Source organism: Eretmochelys imbricata, chromosome 13 (genome assembly GCF_965152235.1).
Source record: "Eretmochelys imbricata isolate rEreImb1 chromosome 13, rEreImb1.hap1, whole genome shotgun sequence".
Classification (NCBI taxonomy): Eukaryota; Metazoa; Chordata; order Testudines; family Cheloniidae; genus Eretmochelys; species Eretmochelys imbricata.
The window spans coordinates 33,597,847-33,620,504 of record NC_135584.1 but is presented as its reverse complement, the minus strand read 5'-3'; the positions used below and the strand labels follow the sequence as shown (position 1 = coordinate 33,620,504).

Below are 22,658 nucleotides of genomic sequence, written 5' to 3'. Positions count from 1 at the left end.
AGATAGTCGAACACCACTCCCTAGTGGACATCTGGCGTGACCACCACCCGGATGACACTTCCACGTTCACCTTTGTCCAGGTAGAAGCCCATCGGTCGAGCCACTCCTGTTTGGACCGCATTTATTTATCACGCTTCCATCTCTCACGAGCCCACTCCTCCAGCATTCGGCTGGCCCCATTTTCTGACCATCGTCTAGCCACCGTGACAGTCTCCCTCTGTGCGGAGAGGCCGGGGCCGGCCTACTGGCATTTTAACAACAGCCTGTTGGAGGATGAGGGCTTTGTGACATCCCTCTGGGAATTCTGGCTGGCCTGGCGAGGGCAACGGCATGCCTTTCCCTCGGCGTGGCGATGGTGGGACCTGGGGAAGGTGCGCGCCAGGCTTTTCTGCCGCGACAACACCCGGGGCACCAGCCAACAGAGAAATGAGGCGATAGAAGAGTCGGAACAGGAGGTCTTAGATCTGGAGAGGCATCTGGCCGCCAGCCCCGAGGACCCGCTTCTCTGCGGAGGGTGCCGGGAGAAGCGGGAGGAGCTCTGGACCCTCGAGGACCATTGGGCCCGGAGCGCCTTTGTTCCATCCCGCATCCGCCCCCTTCGGGAGATGGATTGCAGCTCCCATTTCTTCTATGCCCTGGAGAAAATGAGGGGGGCCAAGAAACACGTCACCTGCCTCCTGGCAGAAGATGGCACCCCCATCACGGAACCGGTGGAGATGTGTGGGAGGGCCTGAGCCTTCTACGCAAGTCTTTTCTCCCCAGATCTGACAGACCATGGCGCTTGCAGAGTGCTCTGGGAGGAGCTCCCTACGGTCAGCATGAGCGATCGAGACCGGCTAGAGTTGCCTCTCACTTTGGCCGAGTTCTTGGAAGCCCTCCGTCGTATGCCCACTAATAAGTCTCCAGGCATGGACAGGCTGACCATGGAGTTCTAACGCGTGTTTTGGGATGACCTCGGCCCAGACCTAGTCACCGTCTGGGCCGAGTCTCTGCAGAGCGGGGTCCTCCCTCTTTCGTGCAGGCAAGCCATGCTCGCCTTATTGCCGAAGAAGGGGGACCTCCGCGATTTATGAAATTGGCATCCCGTCTCGCTCCTCAGCATGGACTACAAAGTCATTGCAAAAGCAATCTCGCTGCGGCTAGGGTCCGTGCTGGTGGACATGGTCCACCCAGACCAGACCTACACCGTTCCGGGCTGCAGCATCTTTGACAATCTATATCTGGTCCGGGACCTTTTGGAACTCGGGTGTAGGGTTGGTCTGTCATTCGCCCTCCTGTCCTTGGATCAGTAGAAGGCATTCGACAGGGTGGATCACTGGTATCTCCTGAACACTCTGCAAGCATTTGGCTTTGGACCCCAGTTTGTGGGTTTTCTCCGGGCACTGTACACCTCTGCAGAGTGTCTTGTTAGGCTCATCTGGACCCTGACCGAACTGGTCAGCTTCGAGCGAGGAGTAAAGGAGGGGTGCCCCCTCTCAGGCCAGCTGTATGCTCTGGCAATCGAGCCCTTCCTTTGTCTCCTACGAAGGAGGTTGACAGGGTTGGTGCTGTGGGAGCCGGAGCTGTGGCTGGTCCTGTCGGTGTACTCCAATGACATGCTCCTCGTGGTCCAGGACCCGGGTGACTTGGCGCGGGTGGAGGCTTGCCAGGCCATCTGTTTGGCAGCCTCCTCCGCCCAGGTCACCTGGGTCAAGAGCTCTGGCCTGGTGGTCAGGGACTGCTGGCAGGTGAGCTCCCTCCCACCCGCGCTTCAGGCAATCCAGTGGAGCGCGGGCCCGCTGCTCTATCTCGGCGTTTACCTTTGTGCCATCCATCCCTCTCCGCCGGAGAACTGGGAAAATTTAGAGGGCGGGGTGATAGAGCGGCTCCGGAAATGGACAGGACTACTCCAGTGCCTCTTCCTTCAAGGGAGAGCGCTGGTGCTTAATCAACTAGTCCTGTCCATGCTCTAGTACTGGCTCAACACCCTGGTCTCGGCTCCGGGTTTCCTGGCCAACCTCCGGACATCGATTCTGCACTGGGTCCCTGCAGGGGTTCTCCATCTACCCCTGGAGGAGGGAGGGCAGGGCCTGAAATGTCTGAACACTCAGGTCCATGTCTTCTGCCTCCAGGCCCTGCAGAGGCTCCTTTATGGCGCAGGTAGTCCAGCTTGGAGCATACTGGTGCACGCCTTCCTGCGCCGCTTCCGAGGGCTCCGATAGGACCAGCAGCTCCTTTATCTCCATCCGAGAGGTCTTCCGCCAGACCTCTCTGGGCTGCCAGTCTTCTACCAGGACCTCCTCCGGACCTGGAAACTGTTTTCAATGACCAGGTCCATGGCGGCCACTGAGGGGGCAGATCTCCTCGTAGAGCCCCTGCTACACAACCCCCAGCTCTGTGTGCAGGTAGCAGAGTCCCGCTCGGTGCACCAGAGGTTGGTCCGGGCAGAAGTCACCAGAGTCGGAGACCTCCTGGACTATGACTGGGGAGACTGGCTGGATCCCCTGATGCTTGCTCAACGCATGGGGCTCTCCAGACCTCGTACTCCCCGACGCGTACTTCAGGAGGTGAAGGCCGCTTTGCCGCCTGCTGCTCGGGTTTATCTTGACCGGGTCCTGCATGAGGGTGCGTCCCACCCACCCTCTATCCCAGACCCATCAGACCTTTTAATTGGGCCCCTGCCCATGGACCCAACCAACCCCCTCAGCCCTTCACCATGAGCCGGCTGCATGAGCTGTAGCTGGTTTGTTTCCAGACCGCGCCAAGAAAACATCTATACATGCTCATGCTCCGCACCCTTCACGCCCTCATCCTCGTGTCCCACCCCGATACAAAATGGCGGGACCTCCTGCCACCTTTAGAGGGTGAAGAGCCCCAGTGGGCCAGCCTATATTCCACCTTGGCCCCGAGGCCTGCCGGGGATATCAGTTGGCAGCTCCTTCATGGAGCCATGAGCACGGGCGTGTACTTGGTGCGGTTCACCCCATCCCAGACAGCTGCCCCTTTTGCGGCATGAGGGAAACCCTGGCACACATATATTTGGAGTGTGCCAGGCTGCAGCCCCTATTCCGGCTCCTCATGAATATTTTATTATGTTTTTGGTTGCACTTTTCGCCTCACCTTCTTATTTATACACTTCCTATCCGTGGCCTAACAAAGTCACGGGATCTCCTGGTCAACCTCCTCCTGGCCCTCGCTAAAATGGCCATCTATAAAACCAGAGTGAGGAGGTTGGCCTATGGAGTCTCCTGTGACTGTGGGGCCTATTTCCGATACTCGGTCTGTTCACATATCCAGGCAGAGTTCCTCTGGGCGGCATCCACTGCTTCTTTTGACGCCTTTGAGGAGCAGTGGGTGCTGTCTGGGGTTCTCTGCTCAATGTCCCCGTCCGGTTCCCTTCATTTGACCCTTTGACCACACTCCTGTCCCTATTATTTCATTAGTTGTCCGCCGTATTTATTTGGTGTCCAGGTCCTGTGGATCCCACTCTTAGGCTCGGAGGGGATCCTTTAGCACTTCCCGGATCCCAATAGGATTACTCTCTTGTAGCCATCCAGCCCGACCCTGTCACAAGCATTGAAACTTGCATCACTCGTGGGCGGGGGTGTTGCAAGCTCCATTCTTTGGGTGATTGGACTCAAACACCCTTAATGGCTTACAGTCACTGGTCTTGTGGCTGTATGTTTTCTGTGAGTAAGGGTGCTGGAGCTGTTTGATCCCCTTTGTTTAACTAACACAGCACATAAAATCCCATTTTCAGATGAAGATTAATAATTGTGCAGTTCAACCACAATACGGGGTAGATGCAGGCATCACTGGGTGAAATATCTGTCCTGTTTCATGCAAGAGGTCAGAATATATAACCATAATTCTCCTTTCTGACCTTAAAATTAAATATTTTGACACTTCACCTTAAATTTGAAATGTCAGTTCAAAACTAAACATATTGGTTCAAATCAACATTCTGAAAAAAAACTAAATTTCAGTCCAACATGTCACTTCAGAACAATATCAACATCCTCACTCTTTTGGTCTTTACATTTCAGGGAATGTAGAGCTATCCTCTTGGTGGCAGAGAGATTGGGAGAGGGGAGATATTTTTGATTGCTTCAGAGAGGCAAACAAACAAAAAAAGGCAATTGTGAAATCATGAATGTAGTGATCCTGTCTGTGATTGCATCCACTGGGGGCTGGCCAGTCAGACGATTCTTTTTCCTTATTTATAGTGTTTTAGGTGTGTTTGGTCACAGGCCATTAGAGAGACAAGGTATACAATAAAAGGTATTAGCTCACCCATCTTGTCTCTTTTATTTTCTCTTCCCCCTGCCCTCCTTCAGACAGTGAGTGGGGTGTAGTGGGAGAGCTTGGGTCCAGAATTCAACAGGGACACTGGTTTTATGGCTCATTACAACAATTTGTAACACAAACCTTAATTGCCCATCTTATGCATAACAATCTAACCCCCAATTTTCCTTTTCATTTCAAGTGGCCTCCTCCAACATGTATTATCCATGATAATTAGGGTATGTCTACACTACGAAATTAGGTTGATTTTTATAGGAGTCAATTTTTAGAATTTGATTTGATACAGTCCATTACGTATGTCCACACTAAGCACATTAAGTCAGCGGAGTGTGTCCCCACTACCGTGGCTAGCATCAACTTACAGAGCGGTGCACTGTGGGTAGCTATCCCACAGTTCCCACAGTATCTGCTGACCATTGGAATTCTGGGTTAAGCTCCCAATGCCTGATGGGAAAAAACTTTTTTGTGGGTGGTTTTGGGAACATGTCATCAGCCCCCCCCTCCCTCCATGAAAGCAATGGCAGACAGTCATTTCATGCCTTTTTTCCTGGGTTACCCATGCAGACGCCATACCATGGCAAGCATGGAGCCCGCTCAGCTCACCGTCACCGTACGTCTCCTGGGTGCTGCTGGCAGATGCGGTACTGCATGGCTACACAGCAGCAGGTCCCTGCCTTTGCAGCAGATGGAGCAGTAGGACTGATAGCCATTGTAAGGGCAAGGTAGCCTGGGTGGGGTGGGGGAGAAGGGAAGGACAACTCCACATTGTTCATTGTAGCCACATTAAAAATCAAACTGTTTGAATGACAGCCTTCTGTTGCTTAGACCATCCTCTGGAGTGGAGTGGCTGGGTGCCCGGAGCCTCCCACCCTGTGTTCTTGGGCATCTGGGTGAGGAAGCTATGGAACATGAGGAGGAGGATAGGCGGTTATACAGTGGATGCAGTGAGGATCTGTGCTGTTGTTGGCTTTCCTGAAGCTCCAACAGATGCTTCATCATGTCTGTTTGCTCCCCCATTAGCCTCAGCATCACGTCCTGCCTCTGCTCTTCGTGCTTACTTAATTCTTTCCTGGCCTCTGCCACTGAATGCCTCCATGCATTAAGCTGTGCCCTGTCAGTGTGGGAAGACCGCATGAGCTCGGAAAACATGTCATCGTGAGTGCGTTTTTTTCGCCTTCTAATCTGCGATAACCTCAGGGACGGAGATGATAGCAGGAGCACAGAAACATTCTACGCTCTACGATTCTGGGGGGACTGCATGGTCACCTATGCTGCTGAGTGCTGCTGAGTTTGCCATGCTGACCAAACAGGAAATGAAATTCAAAAGTTCCCTGGGCTTTTCCTGTGTACCTGGCTAGTGCATTGGAGTTCAAAGTGCTGTCCAGAGCAGTCACAATGGAGCACTCTGGGATAGCTCCTGGAGGGCAATACCATCAATTTGTATCCGCACTATCCCAAATATGACCCAGCAAGGTCGACTTTAGAGCTACTCCCCTCATTGGGGAGGAGTACAGAAATCGATTTTAAGAGCCCTTTAGGTTGACAGAACGGAGTTGGTTGTGTGGACGCAATCATTTTTAAATTGACCTAACACGGCTATATTCGACCTAACCCCGTAGTGTAGACCAGGCCTTAGTGTTTTCCTTAAAGCCCCAGCTCCTGGAATCAAGTGGGTCTGGGATGATTTCAGACGTCATGCTTAAAGGAAAAAGTACATGTGGCTGTGGGGGAGAGCTTCAAACTGTGACCCCAGGGCATCCTAAAGGCTCAAAAAGGTGACGGCAAATAAAAACACCAAATCTATTATTTGTATGTAATCTCATTATTTTAAAGCTGACAGGATTTTTGGGGAGCCTGACTCACAATTTTTGAACATTTGGGGTTGGCAATACTGATTACCACATATGCTTAACAATTGGTCCCAACTTGTAGTTACCTCAGACACTCTACTTCCTGCCCCAGCCCTGAAGAAGAGCTCTGTGAAGCTTAAAAGTTTGTACCTTCCACTAACAGAAGTTGCTTCAATAAGTGATATCACCTCACCTACCCTGTGTCTCTATTCTTGGCCCAATGTGACTACAACAACACTGTGAACAAACAGTGAGACTGGAATTTCCCCTTGGAAAGTTTCAGTTGAGATGAAATCACATTTTATGAACTTTGTGTCAGGAAATATTTGATCAGCTCAGCTGACTTGCACTGCTACATGTCTTCATTGTAGGGGTTTCTCTAATTGTAGGGGTTTCTATTATACTCAAGATAGAAATTTTGTTTCTTTTGATTGTGCTCTTTGTTTACGTGTTTGTTCTCTGCTGGGACTGAGAGAGGCCAGACAGAAATCCATCTTCTCCAGCCCACCCTAATCCAAGTCTCCAATATTGCAACCAGTATAGGTGAGCCAGGCAAGGCGGATTAGTTTATCTTTTGTTTTATGTGAATTTACCCTGTGTTACGAGGGAGGTTTATCCCTGTTTTCTGTAACTTTAAAGTTTTGCCCAGAGGGGGATCCTCTGTGTTTTGAATCTGATTACCCTGTAAAGTATTTTCCATCCTGATTTTACAGAGGTGATTCTTTTACCTTTTCTTTCATTAAAATTCTTCTTTTAAGAACCTGATTGATTTTTCATTGTTCTTAAGATCCAAGGGTTTGGGTCTGTGTTCACCTGTACCAGTTGATGAGGATTCTTATCAAGCCTTCCCCAGGAAAGGGGGTGTAGGGCTTCGGGGGATATTTTGGGGGGAAGACATCTCCAAGTGGTCTCTTTCCCTGTTCTTTGTTTAAAACACTTGGTGGTGGCAGCATATGGTTCAAGGCCAAGGCAAAGTTTGTACCTTTGGGAAGTTTTTTAACCTAAGCTGGTAAGAATAAGCTTAGGGGGTCTTTCATGTGGGTACCCACATCTGTACCCTAGAGTTCAGAGTGGGGAAGGAGCCCTGACATGGACTGTGACAGTTGTGGTTAATGAAGCTGACAGAGGAACTTGAATGGCCATCTGATGCCTGGGCTTTTGAAAGAAACCTATGAGAGCTGAGCCCCCAGTGCCTACTAATTTCACTGGGAACTGACCCTCCAACTAACTCCCTGTAGGACTCTTTGAAAATTCCATTCTTTTTTCTCCCCTTCCCTCCTCCTCTCCACTTCTATGGTGAAATTAAATTCAAAATGCTGTTTCCCTTTCTTCGGACACCAGTGTCCCATTCTGATACTACCATTTCCCCCACTCCCTGGCCCCCCAGTGCTGCCAAGTGGTTGCAGGTGCCTGGGGCTTTACAAATTGTGGGAGAAACTAGTGATATATTATAAGTGTGGTTTGATTTTACACATATGCTCAAGTCCTGACATAAGAGGGCCATGCAGCACACAGGGGAATCTCCTTTTCCAGGAATCTCATCCCAACTCCAATGCCCATTTCCCAGGGAGAAACTTTGTCTCAAGCACTGACAATCACAACCCAAGGCAAGACAACAAACACTCCTGCCGCATTTTCCCCTAAAACAAATGACATGCAAAGCTGAGTGGGACAAATAATTCACTCCCTTTACTCTCTGACAAACTTTAGACTGTTTCTTCTTCCCAGGGTCACAGCCACTTCTGAGGATGTAGTAAAATAAGGGCAACAACTATCGTGAAGTGGGAATGTTGATGTATGACAATTTATCTGACAAACAACTAAATTAAAGCCTTTTCTAGCTCTTTCTTTAATTTGTTTTTGTTTGTTTTGTTTTGTTCGAAAGATGCTGGGTTGACAGCCCTGGAGAATGAACATGCTCTCGGTATCCACGCATCAGATGTAACACAAACCATGGCAGCTCCACCAGATGGCCCTGCCCATGACACCCAAACCCCTTTACGGAGACATCACTTCCAATGCTGAAAGAGGAATATAGTCTCTTCCAGGGCATTCTGTCCTGCACTGTGTGGTGTTTGAGATTCTAGAAGCATGACTGGTAAAGGCCAGCCAGTATGGCTGATTATCCATCATTTTCATTTCTATGAGACTACCTCCTGAGTTCCTATCAGGGCTGAGACATCAGGACCATTGAACTGCTCTCAAATGGAAATGACTTAGGGCCATATTTTTAAGTCTTTAGATGCTTAGATGTTTTTGAAAATCCCACTAGGCACCTAAATTCCATTTAAATCTATGGGAACTAGGCACCTAAATGCTCTTGAATGTCCCACATGGTTCCTAAATACCTGCAACTATCTGGCCTTTAGTGCTTAGTTATCCCATGGTAACAGACTGGAGCCACTTGGGTTTCTCCATACAAGCTATATCTCTCTTTATCCCTTCTTAGAGAGAGAAGGTGGGTGAGGCAATATCTTTAATTGGACCAACTTCTACTGGTGAAAGACTAGCTTTTGAGTTTACACAGAGCTCTTCTTCCTGTTCGATCCTGATCCATGCTCCCTGCACTGAGAAATATGAAAAATACAATCTATCCTCCCAGGAAAGATGGCACCCGAAGAAACACTAGGAGTCCTGAAATCTCCTCATGGAGACAATCAGAGTTAATAGATGTTGCACGATCTAGGGTAGGTTTGGACTGAAAAGACCTATATCTTGAATTCCAAGAAGAAATTGAATTTCAATTTAGAGACCTCGCAGCAGGGGAAAGGTCAGAACTAGCCCAGGTAGTCCAGGAATTTGACAGTATTTGCTTGAAGACAACCTCTGTTGTAGACTCGCTGTGCCCCACATTGTAGAGATCTGCTGTCTTCCTAAGATGTCATACAAGAGATTATAGATTTTCTCTCTCTGAATTGTTATCTGGGAATGTAACTCTACTTGTAACTCTCCCATTTGGCCTCTCCCAAAGTCTATAGGCAAATGCCAGCTCACTGTTGGTTATTCTTACACTGTTCATTATATCTCTTTCTTCTGAACCTGTGGCTCCTCAAAATAAGATGGCCTTAGTTCCCAAGAGCTATTAAAAATAATCTTTTCTTCATGTCTCCTATTATACTTAGAGCCTCCTTAATTTTCTTGTTTCTCAGGCTGTAGATGAGAGGGTTCATGGCCGGAGGAAGCACGGTATAGAGAACAGAGGCAAGGAGGTCATAGTATGTAGAAGACCCTGAGTTTGGTTTCATGTATGTAAGCATTCTGGTGCTAAGAAACAAACCAACTACAGTCATGTGGGGCAGACAGGTTGAGAAGGTTTTATGCTTGCCCTGCACTGAGGGGATCATCAGTATAGTGGAGAAGATGCAAGTGTAAGACATGATAACTAAACCAAAGCAAACGAAACACAAGAATATAACGCAGGCAAGAAGCAAAATTTCATTAGAGAGAGTATCAGAGCAAGAGATTTTCAGTAACTGTGGGATATCGCAGAAGAACTGACCAATTGCATTGGACTGGCAAAAGGGCAACCTAAAGGTGTTACCAGTGTGAAAGGCTGCATAGATCGCACTGCCAATCCAAGAACCAGCTGCCATCTGGGCACAGGTGCCTTTGTTCATGATGACCCTGTAATGAAGAGAATGGCAGATTGCAAAGTACTGGTCGTATGCCATGACCACCAGGAGGGTCATCTCAGTAATAACTAAGGCGATGACCAAGGAGACTTGGGCAACACATCCAGAGAAAGAGATCTGTCTGTCCTTGGTTAGGGAATTGGCCATGGACTTGGGGACAGTGATGGAAATGTAGCAGATGTCTAGGAAGGATAAGTTGCCCAAGAAGAAGTACATGGGGGTGTTCAGGTGGCGGTCCACAGCTACAGCTGTGAGGATGAAAAGATTCCCGATCAGAGCTGTCAGATAAATCACTAGAAACACCACAAAGTGTAAAATCTGCAACTTTCGGATGTTGGAGAAACCCAGGAGAAGGAACTCGGTAAGGATGGTTTGGTTGGATGTTTCCTGTCTCAGATACATTCTGTGGAGGGAAGAACAAGGGGAATGGTGAGGTAAATGGTTACAAAGAAGAGGGAAATTGGTCTGGAGAGAGTGAATAAGGAAGTGTTATTTACTCCTTCCCATAACTCAAGAACTAGGGATCACCAAATGAAATTAATAGGCAGCAGATTTAAAACAAACAAAAGGCTGTATTTCTTCTCACAATACACAGTCAACCTGGGGAAATCTTTGCCAGAGGATGTTGTGAAGACCAAGAATATAGTAACGTTCAAAAATTATGAGATAAGTTCATGGAGGACAGGTCCATGAATGTCTATTAGCCAGGATGGGCAGGGATGGTGTCCCTAGCCTCTGTTTGCCAGAAGCTGGGAATGGGTGACAGGAGATGGATCACTTGATGATTACCTGTTCTGTTCAATCCCTCTGAAGCACCTGGCATTGGCCACTGTCAGAAGACAAGGTACTGGGCTAGATGGACTTTTGGTCTGACCCAGTATGGTCATTCTTATGTTCTTTTACTTTTATATGCCTCAGAAAAGACAATGGAACTTTACAAGGCCAAAGTGACCATCATATTTCTACACCTAGAGATGAGTTGTCTTAAATTTCTGCACTAGGTAACATGAACACAATCCTGTTGTCTCAATTCCGAGCTTCACTGCACCTGTGCTTCCCTAGCTCCTTCACACCCTGCCCTCTGTGACCCCTTATACAGCTCTGTTCTCTTCATCTTCTGCCCCTGGACTGAGTTCAGAGAAAAGCAATGAACATGTATTTCAAAGGCTGGACTTGTTGATTTTTAAAGAGAGATTTTAAGAGGAAATTATGTTGTTTGGTTAAATAGTAACATATGTGCCCAACGTGAACACCAAATGTATAGCTGAAGTATTTAACGTAAAGAAAGGAGACACAATGAATGATGCTGAAGTGGGATAATGACAGAGAAATGTACCTGTAATATCAGAAAACGTTCCTGATATTCAGCTTTATGAGCCTCTTTAATAGATGTAGAGCATCACTTGGCATATGCAAAACCTCAGTAGAAACAACTGCTAGTAAATATACAATATAATTCAATATGTACATCACATAGTGCCTACATTCTATAGGGAAACACAGAGATACTTTGTGGTTATCTGGGCATTGCTGTAGATAGAATAATAAATAAAATATTTGATTTTGGAAGACTGCATTGATTTATTTTGTTGTTTGGAGTAAGTGGCAACTAAACAGTTCCATTAAATTTAATTGTTCAATATTGGTGATAATTTAATTTAAGAATTGCTAGAACATCTGTGTAAATTTAAGTAGTCATTTTTGGTGGTCTTAATGCTTCACATTCAGAATAATACTGCTGTAAAAATTTGTTTATGCTTTCTGAGAGTTACATTAATTATTGCAGATAATTAGACCTAATAATGAATTAAGGGGAAAGTCTAACCTGTACCTCCCTGCAAGCCCCCCCCCCCCCGGCAAATTATTCTCTGTGAATGGGACACTGTGTTGTACCACGACACACCCCTATGCCCTCCATTTCACAGAGTTACAGCCAAACACAATTCTGTGCATATTCATCTAATGTTGCAAAGCCAGTCCGTCTCTTCAAGCTAAGCCTTAGAATGTGTGTTCATGGAACACATGCGGAGTTGAGCTTGTGAGGGGAGATGTGAAAATCTGCCAGGGAAAGGAGGAGGTGGGAGTTAATTATGGGGCAAAGGCAGTGGAAGACAGAGCAGAATCACAGATTGGAGATGCCCTGCTTTCCACTCCCCTTACTGTGTCCGATCACTAGAGCTGGAACAGGGGCAGATGAACTGTGATGAGCTACAGCTGAGATACTACTTGGTATATGAGAAATGGGTGATTTTTTTGAGCAGTTATTATTTAGTGTGGCTCAATGTCTCATACTTTAAATCTCCTGTGGACATGTGATTGTCATGGCACATTCTAGGGGTAGGGCCAGACTTCGAAAGGCATTAAGGTTCCTAGTGGGATTTTCAAAAACATCTCAGCACCAAAACTCATTGACTTCAATTGTGAGTTAGGGCTCAGATGCTTTAGGAAATCCCACTTGGTGCCCAAATGCCTTTTGAAATCTGGCCCTAATTAGTGTCTTAGGTAATCACATGGACACAGCAGAGAGAAAGGGACATGACCCTGGTGGGGATGAAAACCTTTGCTATGATTTTTATCTTATTTTTTATCACTGCAGCAAAGACAAACTTTGAGGGCAACCTGTTTGTTATCCCTAACTTCTTTAATCTTTGTAGAAAGTAACAAATGAGTCCATGAGTTTAAAAAAAATAATAAAAGAATGTTCACAACGTTTCAAATATGTTCTAGTTTCAATAGTTTCATGATGAATTCAAAGGAGATACAATTGAACAGTAAAATCAAGTTGTTTGTAAAATGGAGACCTGTAGTCTGGATTAATGATCAGAAGGAAAAGCTTAAATTTGGAAGACAAATGTACTTGGTCCACATACAGAACTGAGACTGTGTTTATTTATTCCATTTGAGATTTATCATTCCCTATTCTTGCAAAGTGTCTGTGAGTTCTCATCACTCTAAACCCACATGGCTTTATCTTTTTCATTTATTGTTTGCTGTTTCCCACATTGTATTTATGAAATCTCAATAAACTGAATGCAAATCCAGTAATGTTTCACTTGAGATAGTTGTCTTGCTCCCAGGTTATGAAGGAGACAAGGTGGGGGAGATGATCATCTTTTACTGGACTAACCTCAGTTGGTGGAAAGTTTGTCTCTGTTTCTTCCACCAGCAGAAGTTACTCCAATAAAATATTATCTCATCTACCTTGTTTCTCAGTTGAATTTACCCACAGTTAGCATGTACATTATTTTTCCCAATGGCAGACTTCAGAATCATATTGGGAGTATATTCTAAAATTCTTCATCATATTGAGTAGTAACGTATTCTGCAAGTAGTTTCAATAGGGTTATTCACAGAGTAAACCAGTATTTTTTTGTGAGTAAATATGTCAGAACTTTTCTTGTTTTTTATTATTATTCTAGCAGTGCCTAGGAGCCCTAGTCATGGCCCAGGACCCCGTTGTGCAAACACAGAATGGAAAGACAGCATTTGTCCGAAAGAGCTTGCAATCTAAGTATAAGACGAGAGACAACAGCCAGATACAGACAAGGTAGTACAAACAAACAATGAGACCATTTTGGACAGTATGACAGGCAGTGATCTCAGGGCACCAGCAGCTTAACCATGGTCAAGTTGAATCTGTTCCAGTGAGAAGAAAGATCTAGTAGGTATCAATAACTCCATGAGAAACACTGGATTGAAGGGTCTGAATGATTTGTTGATAGGTACAGAGAAACAAAATCCAAGGGATCTGGTCTCCTTGACACCCATGCTCTGTTGACTGGAACAGACCATCCTCCTTATTTGAATGGGATCAAAATTAGGAAAAATGAATTTTCCTATCTGTCATATCACATTCAGTTTAAGAAGGTGGGTTATTGTCGTTTCTTTAGCACTAGTTTACACTTTCACTGGGATTTCTCCTGTTAATTTTCCTACTAAAATTAAATAACTATACCACTAAATCAATACATCCCAGATTAAATGAGTGCAGGACACTTACTTTGCGGATGTGTGTGTCTTTGCTCCTCCTACTTCAAGATGTTTCAGGTCAATAAAGGAAAGGTGTCATTGCAATGAATATCTCTATTGATTTCCGATACCCCTACCACTGTTGTATGTAGATACCAAAGGCTCAGCTTTCTAAGACCCTTTCACCCCAGACACTGAGACTCAAGTGACAGAAATATTCTCACCTATTCCTCTCTGCAGATGAGCTGTGTGCAGTGGGCTTGGGACTTCATGCTTCATCAGCTGGTGTTGGTGCTGTAGAAATATTTATCCTGGTCTGTTCTCCAAGGGCTTGAGAGGACTTGCTCTCTATAGCCCTGCACAGCTCAGAAGCAGAGGCTCCAAGGCAATATATTGCTAATTTATCTGTCCAATGAGTGTCTACAGTTCATCGAAACAAAGTGTGAAAAAGACAAACAGAGAGCAAGGCCTTGAAAATTGAATTCAGGGCTGGCATCCAAAGCATTCTGAATTATGATCCCAGACATGGGTACAACAAATACACATTTCCTATCCACTGACAATATCCTGAGTATTATTTATCTTTTCAGCCTAGGAAAATTTGGGTGAAATATATGGCCTGTGATACTGAACTGGTCAGATGATCTGATTGGATGATTCCTTCTGTCCTTAAACTCTATGAAACTAAAACAATGTGTTTCAGAGTAGCAGCCGTGTTAGTCTGTATTCGCGAAAAGAAAAGGAGTACTTGTAGCACCTTAGAGACTAACAAATTTATTTGAGCATAAGCTTTCGTGAGCTACAACTCACTTCATCAGATGCATGCAGTGGAAAATAAAGTGGGGAGATTTATATACATAGAGAACATGAAACAATGGGTGTTACCATGCACACTGTAACAAGAGTGATCACTTAAGGTGAGCTATTACCAGCAGGAGAGTGGGTGGGTGGGACCTTTTGTAGTGATAATTAAGGTGGGCCATTTCCAGCAGTTGACAAGAACGTCTGAGGAACAGTGGGAGGTGGAGGGGGGGAATAAACATGGGGAAATAGCTTTACTTTGTGTAATGACCCATCCACTCCCAGTCTCTATTCAAGCCTAAGTTAATTGTATCCAGTTTGCAAATTAATTCCAATTCAGCAGTCTCTCGCTGGAGTCTGTTACAGAAGTTTTTTTGTTGAAAAATTGCAACTTTTAGGTCTGTAATTGAGTGACCAGAGAGATTGAAGTGTTCTCCAAATGGTTTTTGAATGTTATTATTCTTGACGTCTGATTTGTGTCCATTTATTCTTTTACGTAGAGACTGTCCAGTTTGGCCAATGTACATGGCAGAGGGGCATTGCTGGCACATGATGGCATGTATCACATTGGTAGATGTGCAGGTGAACAAGCCTCTGATAGTGTGGCTGATGTGATTAGGCCCTATGATGGTGTTCCCGAATAGATATGTGGGCACAGTTGGCAATGGGCTTTGTTGCAAGGATAGGTTCCTGAGTTAGTGGTTTTGTTGTGTGGTGTGTGGTTGCTTGTGAGTATTTGCTTCAGGTTGGGGGGCTGTCTGTAAGCAAGGACTGGCCTGTCTCCCAAGATCTGTGAGAGTGATGAGTCTTCCTTCAGGATAGGCTGTAGCTCCTTGATAATGCATTGGAGAGGTTTCAGTTGGGGGCTGAAGGTGATGGCTAGTGGCGTTCGGTTATTTTCTTTGTTGGGCCTGTCCTCTAGTAGGTGACTTCTGGGTACTCTTCTGACTCTGTCAATCCATTTCTTCACTTCAGCAGGTGGGTAATGTAGTTGTAAGAATGCTTGATAGAGATCTTGTAGGTGTTTGTCTCTGTCTGAGGGGTTGAAGCAAAAGCGGTTGTATCATAGAGCTTGGCTGTAGACAATGGATCATGTGGTGTGGTCTGGGTGAAAGCTGGAGGCATGTAGGTAGGAATAGCGGTCAGTTGGTTTCTGGTATAGGGTGGTGTTTATGTGACCATTGCTTATTAGCACCGCAGTGTCCAGGAAGCGGATCTTTTGTGTGGACTGGTCCAGGCTGAGGTTGATGTTGGGATGGAAATTGTTGAAATCATGGTGGAATTCCTTAAGGGCTTCTTTTCCATGGGTCCAGATGATGAAGATGTCATCAATGTAGCGCAAGTAGAGTAAGGGCATTAGGGGACGAGAGCTGAGGAAGCATTTTCTAAGTCAGCCATAAAAATGTTGGCATACTGTGGGGCCATGAGGGTACCCATAGCAGTGCCGCTGATTTGAAGGTATACATTGTCCCCAAATGTGAAATAGTTATGGGTGAGGACAAAGTCACAAAGTTCAGCTACCAGGTTTGCCGTGACGTTATTGGTGATACTGTTCCTGACGGCTTGTAGTCCATCTTTGTGTGGAATGTTGGGGTAGAGGGCTTCTACATCCATAGTGGCCAGGATGGTATTTTCAGGAAGATCACCAATGGATTGTAGTTTCCTCAGGAAGTCAGTGGTGTCTCGAAGATAGCTGGGAGTGCTGGTAGCATAGGGCCTGAGGAGGAAGTCTACAAAGCCAGACAATCCTGCTGTCAGGGTGCCAATGCCTGAGATAATGGGGAGTCCAGGATTTCCAGGTTTATGGCTCTTGGGAACAGATAGAATACCCCAGGTTGGGGTTCCAGGGTTGCATCCGTGAGGATTTGTTCTTGTGCTTTTTCAGGGAGTTTCTTGAGCAAATGGTGTAGTTTCTTTTGGTAACCCTCAGAGGGTATCAGAGGGTAATGGCTTGTAGAAAGTGGTATTGGAGAGCTGCCGAGCAGCCTCTTGTTCATATTCCAACCTCTTCATGATGACGACAGCACCTCCTTTGTCAGCCTTTTTGATTATGAGCTCAGAGTTGTTTCTGAGGCTGTGGATAGCATTGTATTCTGCATGGCTGAGGTTATGGGGCAAGTGATGCTGCTTCTCCACAATTTCAGCCCGTGCACGTCGGCGGAAGCACTCTATGTAGAAGTCCAGTCTGTTGTTTCGACCTTCAGGAGGAGTCCACCTAGAATCCTTCTTTTTGTAGCATTGGTAGGAAGGTCTCTGGGGGTTAGTATGTTGTTCAGAGGTGTGTTGGAAATATTCCTTGAGTCGGAGATGTCGAAAATAGGATTCTAGGTCACCACAGAACTGTATCATGTTCATGGAGGTGGAGGGGCAGAAGGAGAGGCCTTGAGATAGGATAGATTCTTCTGCTGGCCTAAGAGTATCGTTGGATAGATTAACAATATTGCTGGGTTAAGGGAACCACTGTTGTGGCCCCTTGTGGCACGTAGTACTTTAGATAGTTTAGTGTCCTTTTCTTTTGTAGAGAAGCAAAGTGTGTGTTGTAAATGGCTTGTCTAGTTTTTGTGAAGTCCAGCCAGGAGGAAGTTTGTGTGGAAGGTTGGTTTTTATGAGAGTATCCAGTTTGGAGAGCTCATTCTTAATCTTTCCCTGTTTGCTGTAGAGGATATTGATCAGGTGGTTCTGCAGTTTCTTTGAGAGTGTGTATTCTTTTTGGGAATACAGACTAACACAGCTGCTACACTGAGACCTAAACGTTGCAATTCTTCAACAAAAAAACTTCTGTAACAGACTCCAAAGAGAGATGGCTGAATTGGAATTAATTTGCAAACTGGATACAATTAACTTAGGCTTGAAATGAGACTGGGAGTGGATGGGTCATTACACAAAATAAAACTATTTCCCCATGTTTATTCCCCCCCCTCCACCTCCCACTGTTCCTCAGACATTCTTGTCAACTGCTGGAAATGGCCCACCTTGATTATCACTACAAAAGGTCCCACCCACTCACTTTCCTGCTGGTAATAGCTCACCTTAAGTGATCACTTTCATTACAGTGTGTATGGTAACACCCATTGTTTCATGTTCTCTATGTATATAAATCTCGCCACTATATTTTCCACTGAATGCATCGGATGAAGTGAGCTGTAGCTCACGAAAGCTTATGCTCAAATAAATTGGTTAGTCTCTAAGGTGCCACAAGTACTCCTTTTCTTAAAACAATGTGTGTATCTGGTCATTGGAATTCACCATTCTCATTGGTTAGGTCTTGCAGTGGTTGTAAAGCTTGGCAATTTCTTGGAAAGGCACCAGATTTTGGCTGGCCTTGGAATAGTTTCAGACCTTTGCTAGGGACTGGAAAGGCTGCAAATAAGATTACCACCTGGCAATTATTTGATCGGCCTGCCTGGTTTTTTATGGATTTGTCAATTGCCAGAAAAATAATTTAATCTGCTGGGTTTTTTTTAATGTGGATCTAAAAATTTGCATTATTATCACACTTCACTTGGATAGCTAACGTTAAAATGTCTGTGTCCAGCTAAAGATTCTGCAGTGTTCCAACTTCTGCAATTTAAGTGATAACAGATCAAAACTATTGAAAATACAGCAGCTGTCTGCCCACCAACACACAAGCTTCACCGTGTGTGTGTGTGTGAGAGAGAGAGAGAGAGAGAGAGAGAGGGTTTGACCATGCAAGAGTGAGGAGTCGTGGGATGTTGTAAATCTTATCTGTGTGTTAGCTCTCTAGGTACTAAAAGTGGCTGTTGAAGGGGAGGGGTTCCTGAGTTGCCTTGTTGTTGGGGGTTGTGGTTGTGGCAGGCTTGCTTTGTGGTGGAGGTTCATTTGGAATGTGGTAACCCTAGCTGCAGACCCTGATTAGCCTGTATAATGGCTATATGTCTTTATTAGGCCTTAAAATGGATGCAGGCCTGGTTAGGTATCAGAATAGCTGCAGGCTATTCTGTTTAGGTCTTGGATTTTGACACTGATTAGGTTTTTGACACTGATTAGGCTTTGAAATGTCTATAGACCTTGGATGGGCCTTGAATTTTATGCCAGCCCTGTTTAGGCCTCGGAACAGCTGCACACATTGATTAGGCCTTAGATTGGCTATAGACCTTAGTTATACCTTGGGATGGCTGTAGGCTGTGGTTAGGGTTTGAAATGGCTGCAGGCCTTAATTAGCCCCTGGAATAGCTATATGTCCTGGTGAGGTCTTGGAATAGCTGCAGGCCTTGATAGGCCTTGGAATGGCTGCAGGTGTTGGATAAACCATGCAGTCACAGATTGAGCCTTGGAATGGCTGCCAGACAAAAAAACAAGCTCCCCCCTCCCAATTTTCAGCTAAAACTCAGACTTTCAGATGAAAATGTAAATGTCTATTTGGAAATCATAGAATCATAGAATCATAGAATATCAGGGTTGGAAGGGACCCCAGAAGGTCATCTAGTCCAACCCCCTGCTCGAAGCAGGACCAATTCCCAGTTAAATCATCCCAGCCAGGGCTTTGTCAAACCTGACCTTAAAAACCTCTAAGGAAGGAGATTCTACCACCTCCCTAGGTAACGCATTCCAGTGTTTCACCACCCTCTTAGTGAAAAAGTTTTTCCTAATATCCAATCTAAACCTCCCCCACTGCAACCTGAGACCATTACTCCTCGTTCTGTCATCTGCTACCATTGAGAACAGTCTAGAGCCTTCCTCTTTGGAACCCCCTTTCAGGTAGTTGAAAGCAGCTATCAAATCCCCCCTCATTCTTCTCTTCTGCAGGCTAAACAATCCCAGCTCCCTCAGCCTCTCCTCATAAGTCATGTGTTCTAGACCCCTAATCATTTTTGTTGCCCTTCGCTGGACTCTCTCCAATTTATCCACATCCTTCTTGTAGTGTGGGGCCCAAAACTGGACACAGTACTCCAGATGAGGCCTCACCAATGTCGAATAGAGGGGAACGATCACGTCCCTCGATCTGCTTGCTATGCCCCTACTTATACAACCCAAAATGCCATTGGCCTTCTTGGCAACAAGGGCACACTGCTGACTCATATCCAGCTTCTCGTCCACTGTCACCCGTAGGTCCTTTTCCGCAGAACTGCTGCCTAGCCATTCGGTCCCTAGTCTGTAGCGGTGCATTGGATTCTTCCATCCTAAGTGCAGGACCCTGCACTTATCCTTATTGAACCTCATCAGATTTCTTTTGGCCCAATCCTCCAATTTGTCTAGGTCCTTCTGTATCCTATCCCTCCCCTCCAGCGTATCTACCACTCCTCCCAGTTTAGTATCATCCGCAAATTTGCTGAGAGTGCAATCCACACCATCCTCCAGATCATTTATGAAGATATTGAACAAAACCGGCCCCAGGACCGACCCTTGGGGCACTCCACTTGATACCGGCTGCCAACTAGACATGGAGCCATTGATCACTACCCGTTGAGCCCGACAATCTAGCCAGCTTTCTACCCACCTTATAGTGCATTCATCCAGCCCATACTTCCTTAACTTGCTGACAAGAATACTGTGGGAGACAGTGTCAAAAGCTTTGCTAAAGTCAAGAAACAATACATCCACTGCTTTCCCTTCATCCACAGGATGCCACTGTGGTATCTCATGACCACATTTTCCCCCATGGTTAGGCTTGAAAAGACTAGATTTTTATCAGTAACTGTCAGTAAATGTCAATTTCACACTACACACACACAAACCAAAGAAAAATATTTCAATTGATAATCATCAAAATTTATAGAAAGGCAAAGGAAGAAAAATGCTTGTTGAGAACTTGTTAGAATTTGATTTATGGGTATTTATGTGTGTGTGTGTTTTGACATTTGATGTTTACAATTTGTGTTTTAATAGATATAAAAATTTTAACTTTTTACATCTCAGTGGCTACTGTCAATAAACCACTTTGTCAGAGCCACCCATTATTTGAAGCCCCCATAGTTTTGGGCAACTGTGAAAATTTAAATCAATAAAAATAGGAAAACACTTAAAAATAAGCATTGATATTATCCATCAAAATTATTAAAACATTAAAAGCAAATTCAGCCAAGCCTACCTATGGGACAGGCTCCCTTACTGGACAACATCTGTACCATGGGATTCCTTCTTCCTGAGCAACTGTGGTGCATCATGGGAGTCCTATGGCGGCAGTGCATCATGGGGAATGTAATCTGGATAGGGAGTCCAGACTGTAGAGGAGAATGGTACCATGACGGAAAGCAGACAGGTTTTCCAAAAAATACCCCATGCATTTAGTCAAGAAATAGAATTTGGTTTTGCTGGTTCCTGCACCACTAATCACAGCACACAGCAAACAGTCCATCCCAGCAGGCACTACTTGTCCCCTTTGGGCAGGCTCAGCCCTGAACTGGATAAGCCACTTTCAAAGGGATCAGGGGAATTTATATGCCAGGTCCTATTCACTCCTGGCCTCTCTGTGGACTCTGCTAAGGGGTCATTAGCCAGTTCAAGTGATTTTAGTAGAGATGGGTCATACTCACATACCCAGACCCAGAATACCCATGGGGAAAAAATAGTGGGTGCTCAGCACACACCAGCCCCCAGCCGATCAGCTCCTTCCCCTCCCCGCCAGTGCCTCCCACCCTCTGTCAATCAGCTGTTAGGTGGCAGGCAGGAGGTGCTGGAAAGAGAGAGAGGAGCAGAGGTGGTATGAGGCAGGGCAGGGGACAAGCCTTGGGGGAGGGAGTAGCGCGGGGGTGGGAAGAGGTGGTGTGAGGGTCGAGTTTTGGGGGAACGGTTGGAGTGGGGGCGGGGCCGAGTGGAGCACCCCCATGGAAAGCTGAAAGTCAGCGCCTGTGCCCAGACCCTCATTTATTCCTCTCACCTTATCTCAGTCCAACACAATTTATTAGGCTCAATAAAGGAGTAACTGGGTGAAATGTAATCTCTGTGCACTGCAGGAGCTCAGACTAGTTGGCCAAATGGTCCCATCTGGCCTGATACTCTGTGACTCTATGAATACAGTCACGAGGAAGTGATACTGCAGTGCTCATGTGAACCGGGCCTGGGGCTTGGACTGATAATGTGAGCGAGGAAGCTCTAGTCATATGTGATTATTCAAGTGACTCTCTGGGCATTAGTATGGCTGCTCATGTGAGTGGGGCTCATCTCGGGGGGGGGGGGAGGTGTCCATCCATTTAAATAATCCATCCATCCACCTACTATATCTATCCACCTGCTCTATGTATCAGTCCCCCTGGCTACTGTATCCTTCCATCCATCCACATAATTATCCAATAACCTCCTCTTCCTATCCATCTACCTAGCCATTCCTCAATTCTTCATTTGCATATTTCAAGGGAACCCAAGGGAGTTAGGTGCTCCAGTAGGGTGTCTTAGGCTAATTTTACAACCCTAGCCTGCATTGCCGTAGGTGTACTTGAATAGGATTCAAGACATTTGGAAACCATTGCCAGCTCTGGCACTGACATACTTTATGAACTTAGACAAGTCACTTCATTTCTCCTTCAGGCCTCTGCTTTCCCTCCTGAAATTTCTCTTTTGTCTATGAACTCTTCCAGGCAAGGACTGATCCGCAATGTGTGTTTGTCGAGTGCCTGTCGCATTGGAACCTGATCTCCGCTGAGAACTCGAGCCACTGATGTAATATAAGTCATAGAATTATAGAATCAAAGGACTGGAAGGGACCTTGAGAGGTCATCTAGTCCAGTCCCCTGCACTCATGGCACAACTAAGTATCATCTAGACCAGTGGTCCCCAAACCTTTTACTTCACACGCATCCCTTGCCCCTATCCCTCACCCATTCCAGAGCTGGGACTGGAAGTGGGGCCTCAATTCCAGAAGGCGGGATGCAGACAGGGGTAAGGAGGCTGAGGCTGGGGCCACAGCTGTGGGCAGGGCTGGGAGCAGAGTCTCCACCAGGACAGGGCCAGCCCAGGAGTTGGGGCCCCTGGCACGGGGCTGGCAGCAGGGACCCCAGGTGTTGGGCCAGAAGGCAGGTCCCCAGGTATGGGACTGGCAACTAGGGCCAGCAGCCAAGGCCAGGGCCAGGAGTGGAGCTGGGTGGTGTTCCCTTCCCATCCCCTGTGGGGGCCATCCTGGGCCCCAGACGTGCACCCATGAACATTTCTCCAGTTGGGGAACCTC

General features: G+C 46.1%; 1 protein-coding gene across 1 annotated transcript; it reads right to left on the bottom strand.

Annotated features, from left to right (window-relative positions):
* Positions 1–9,199: 9,199 nt before the first annotated feature.
* LOC144273455 (olfactory receptor 14A16-like) lies at positions 9,200–10,168 on the bottom strand. Its single transcript, XM_077832040.1, has one exon. It carries the CDS (start codon positions 10,166–10,168, stop codon positions 9,200–9,202), a length of 969 nt encoding a protein of 322 aa, XP_077688166.1.
* Positions 10,169–22,658: the final 12,490 nt, after the last annotated feature.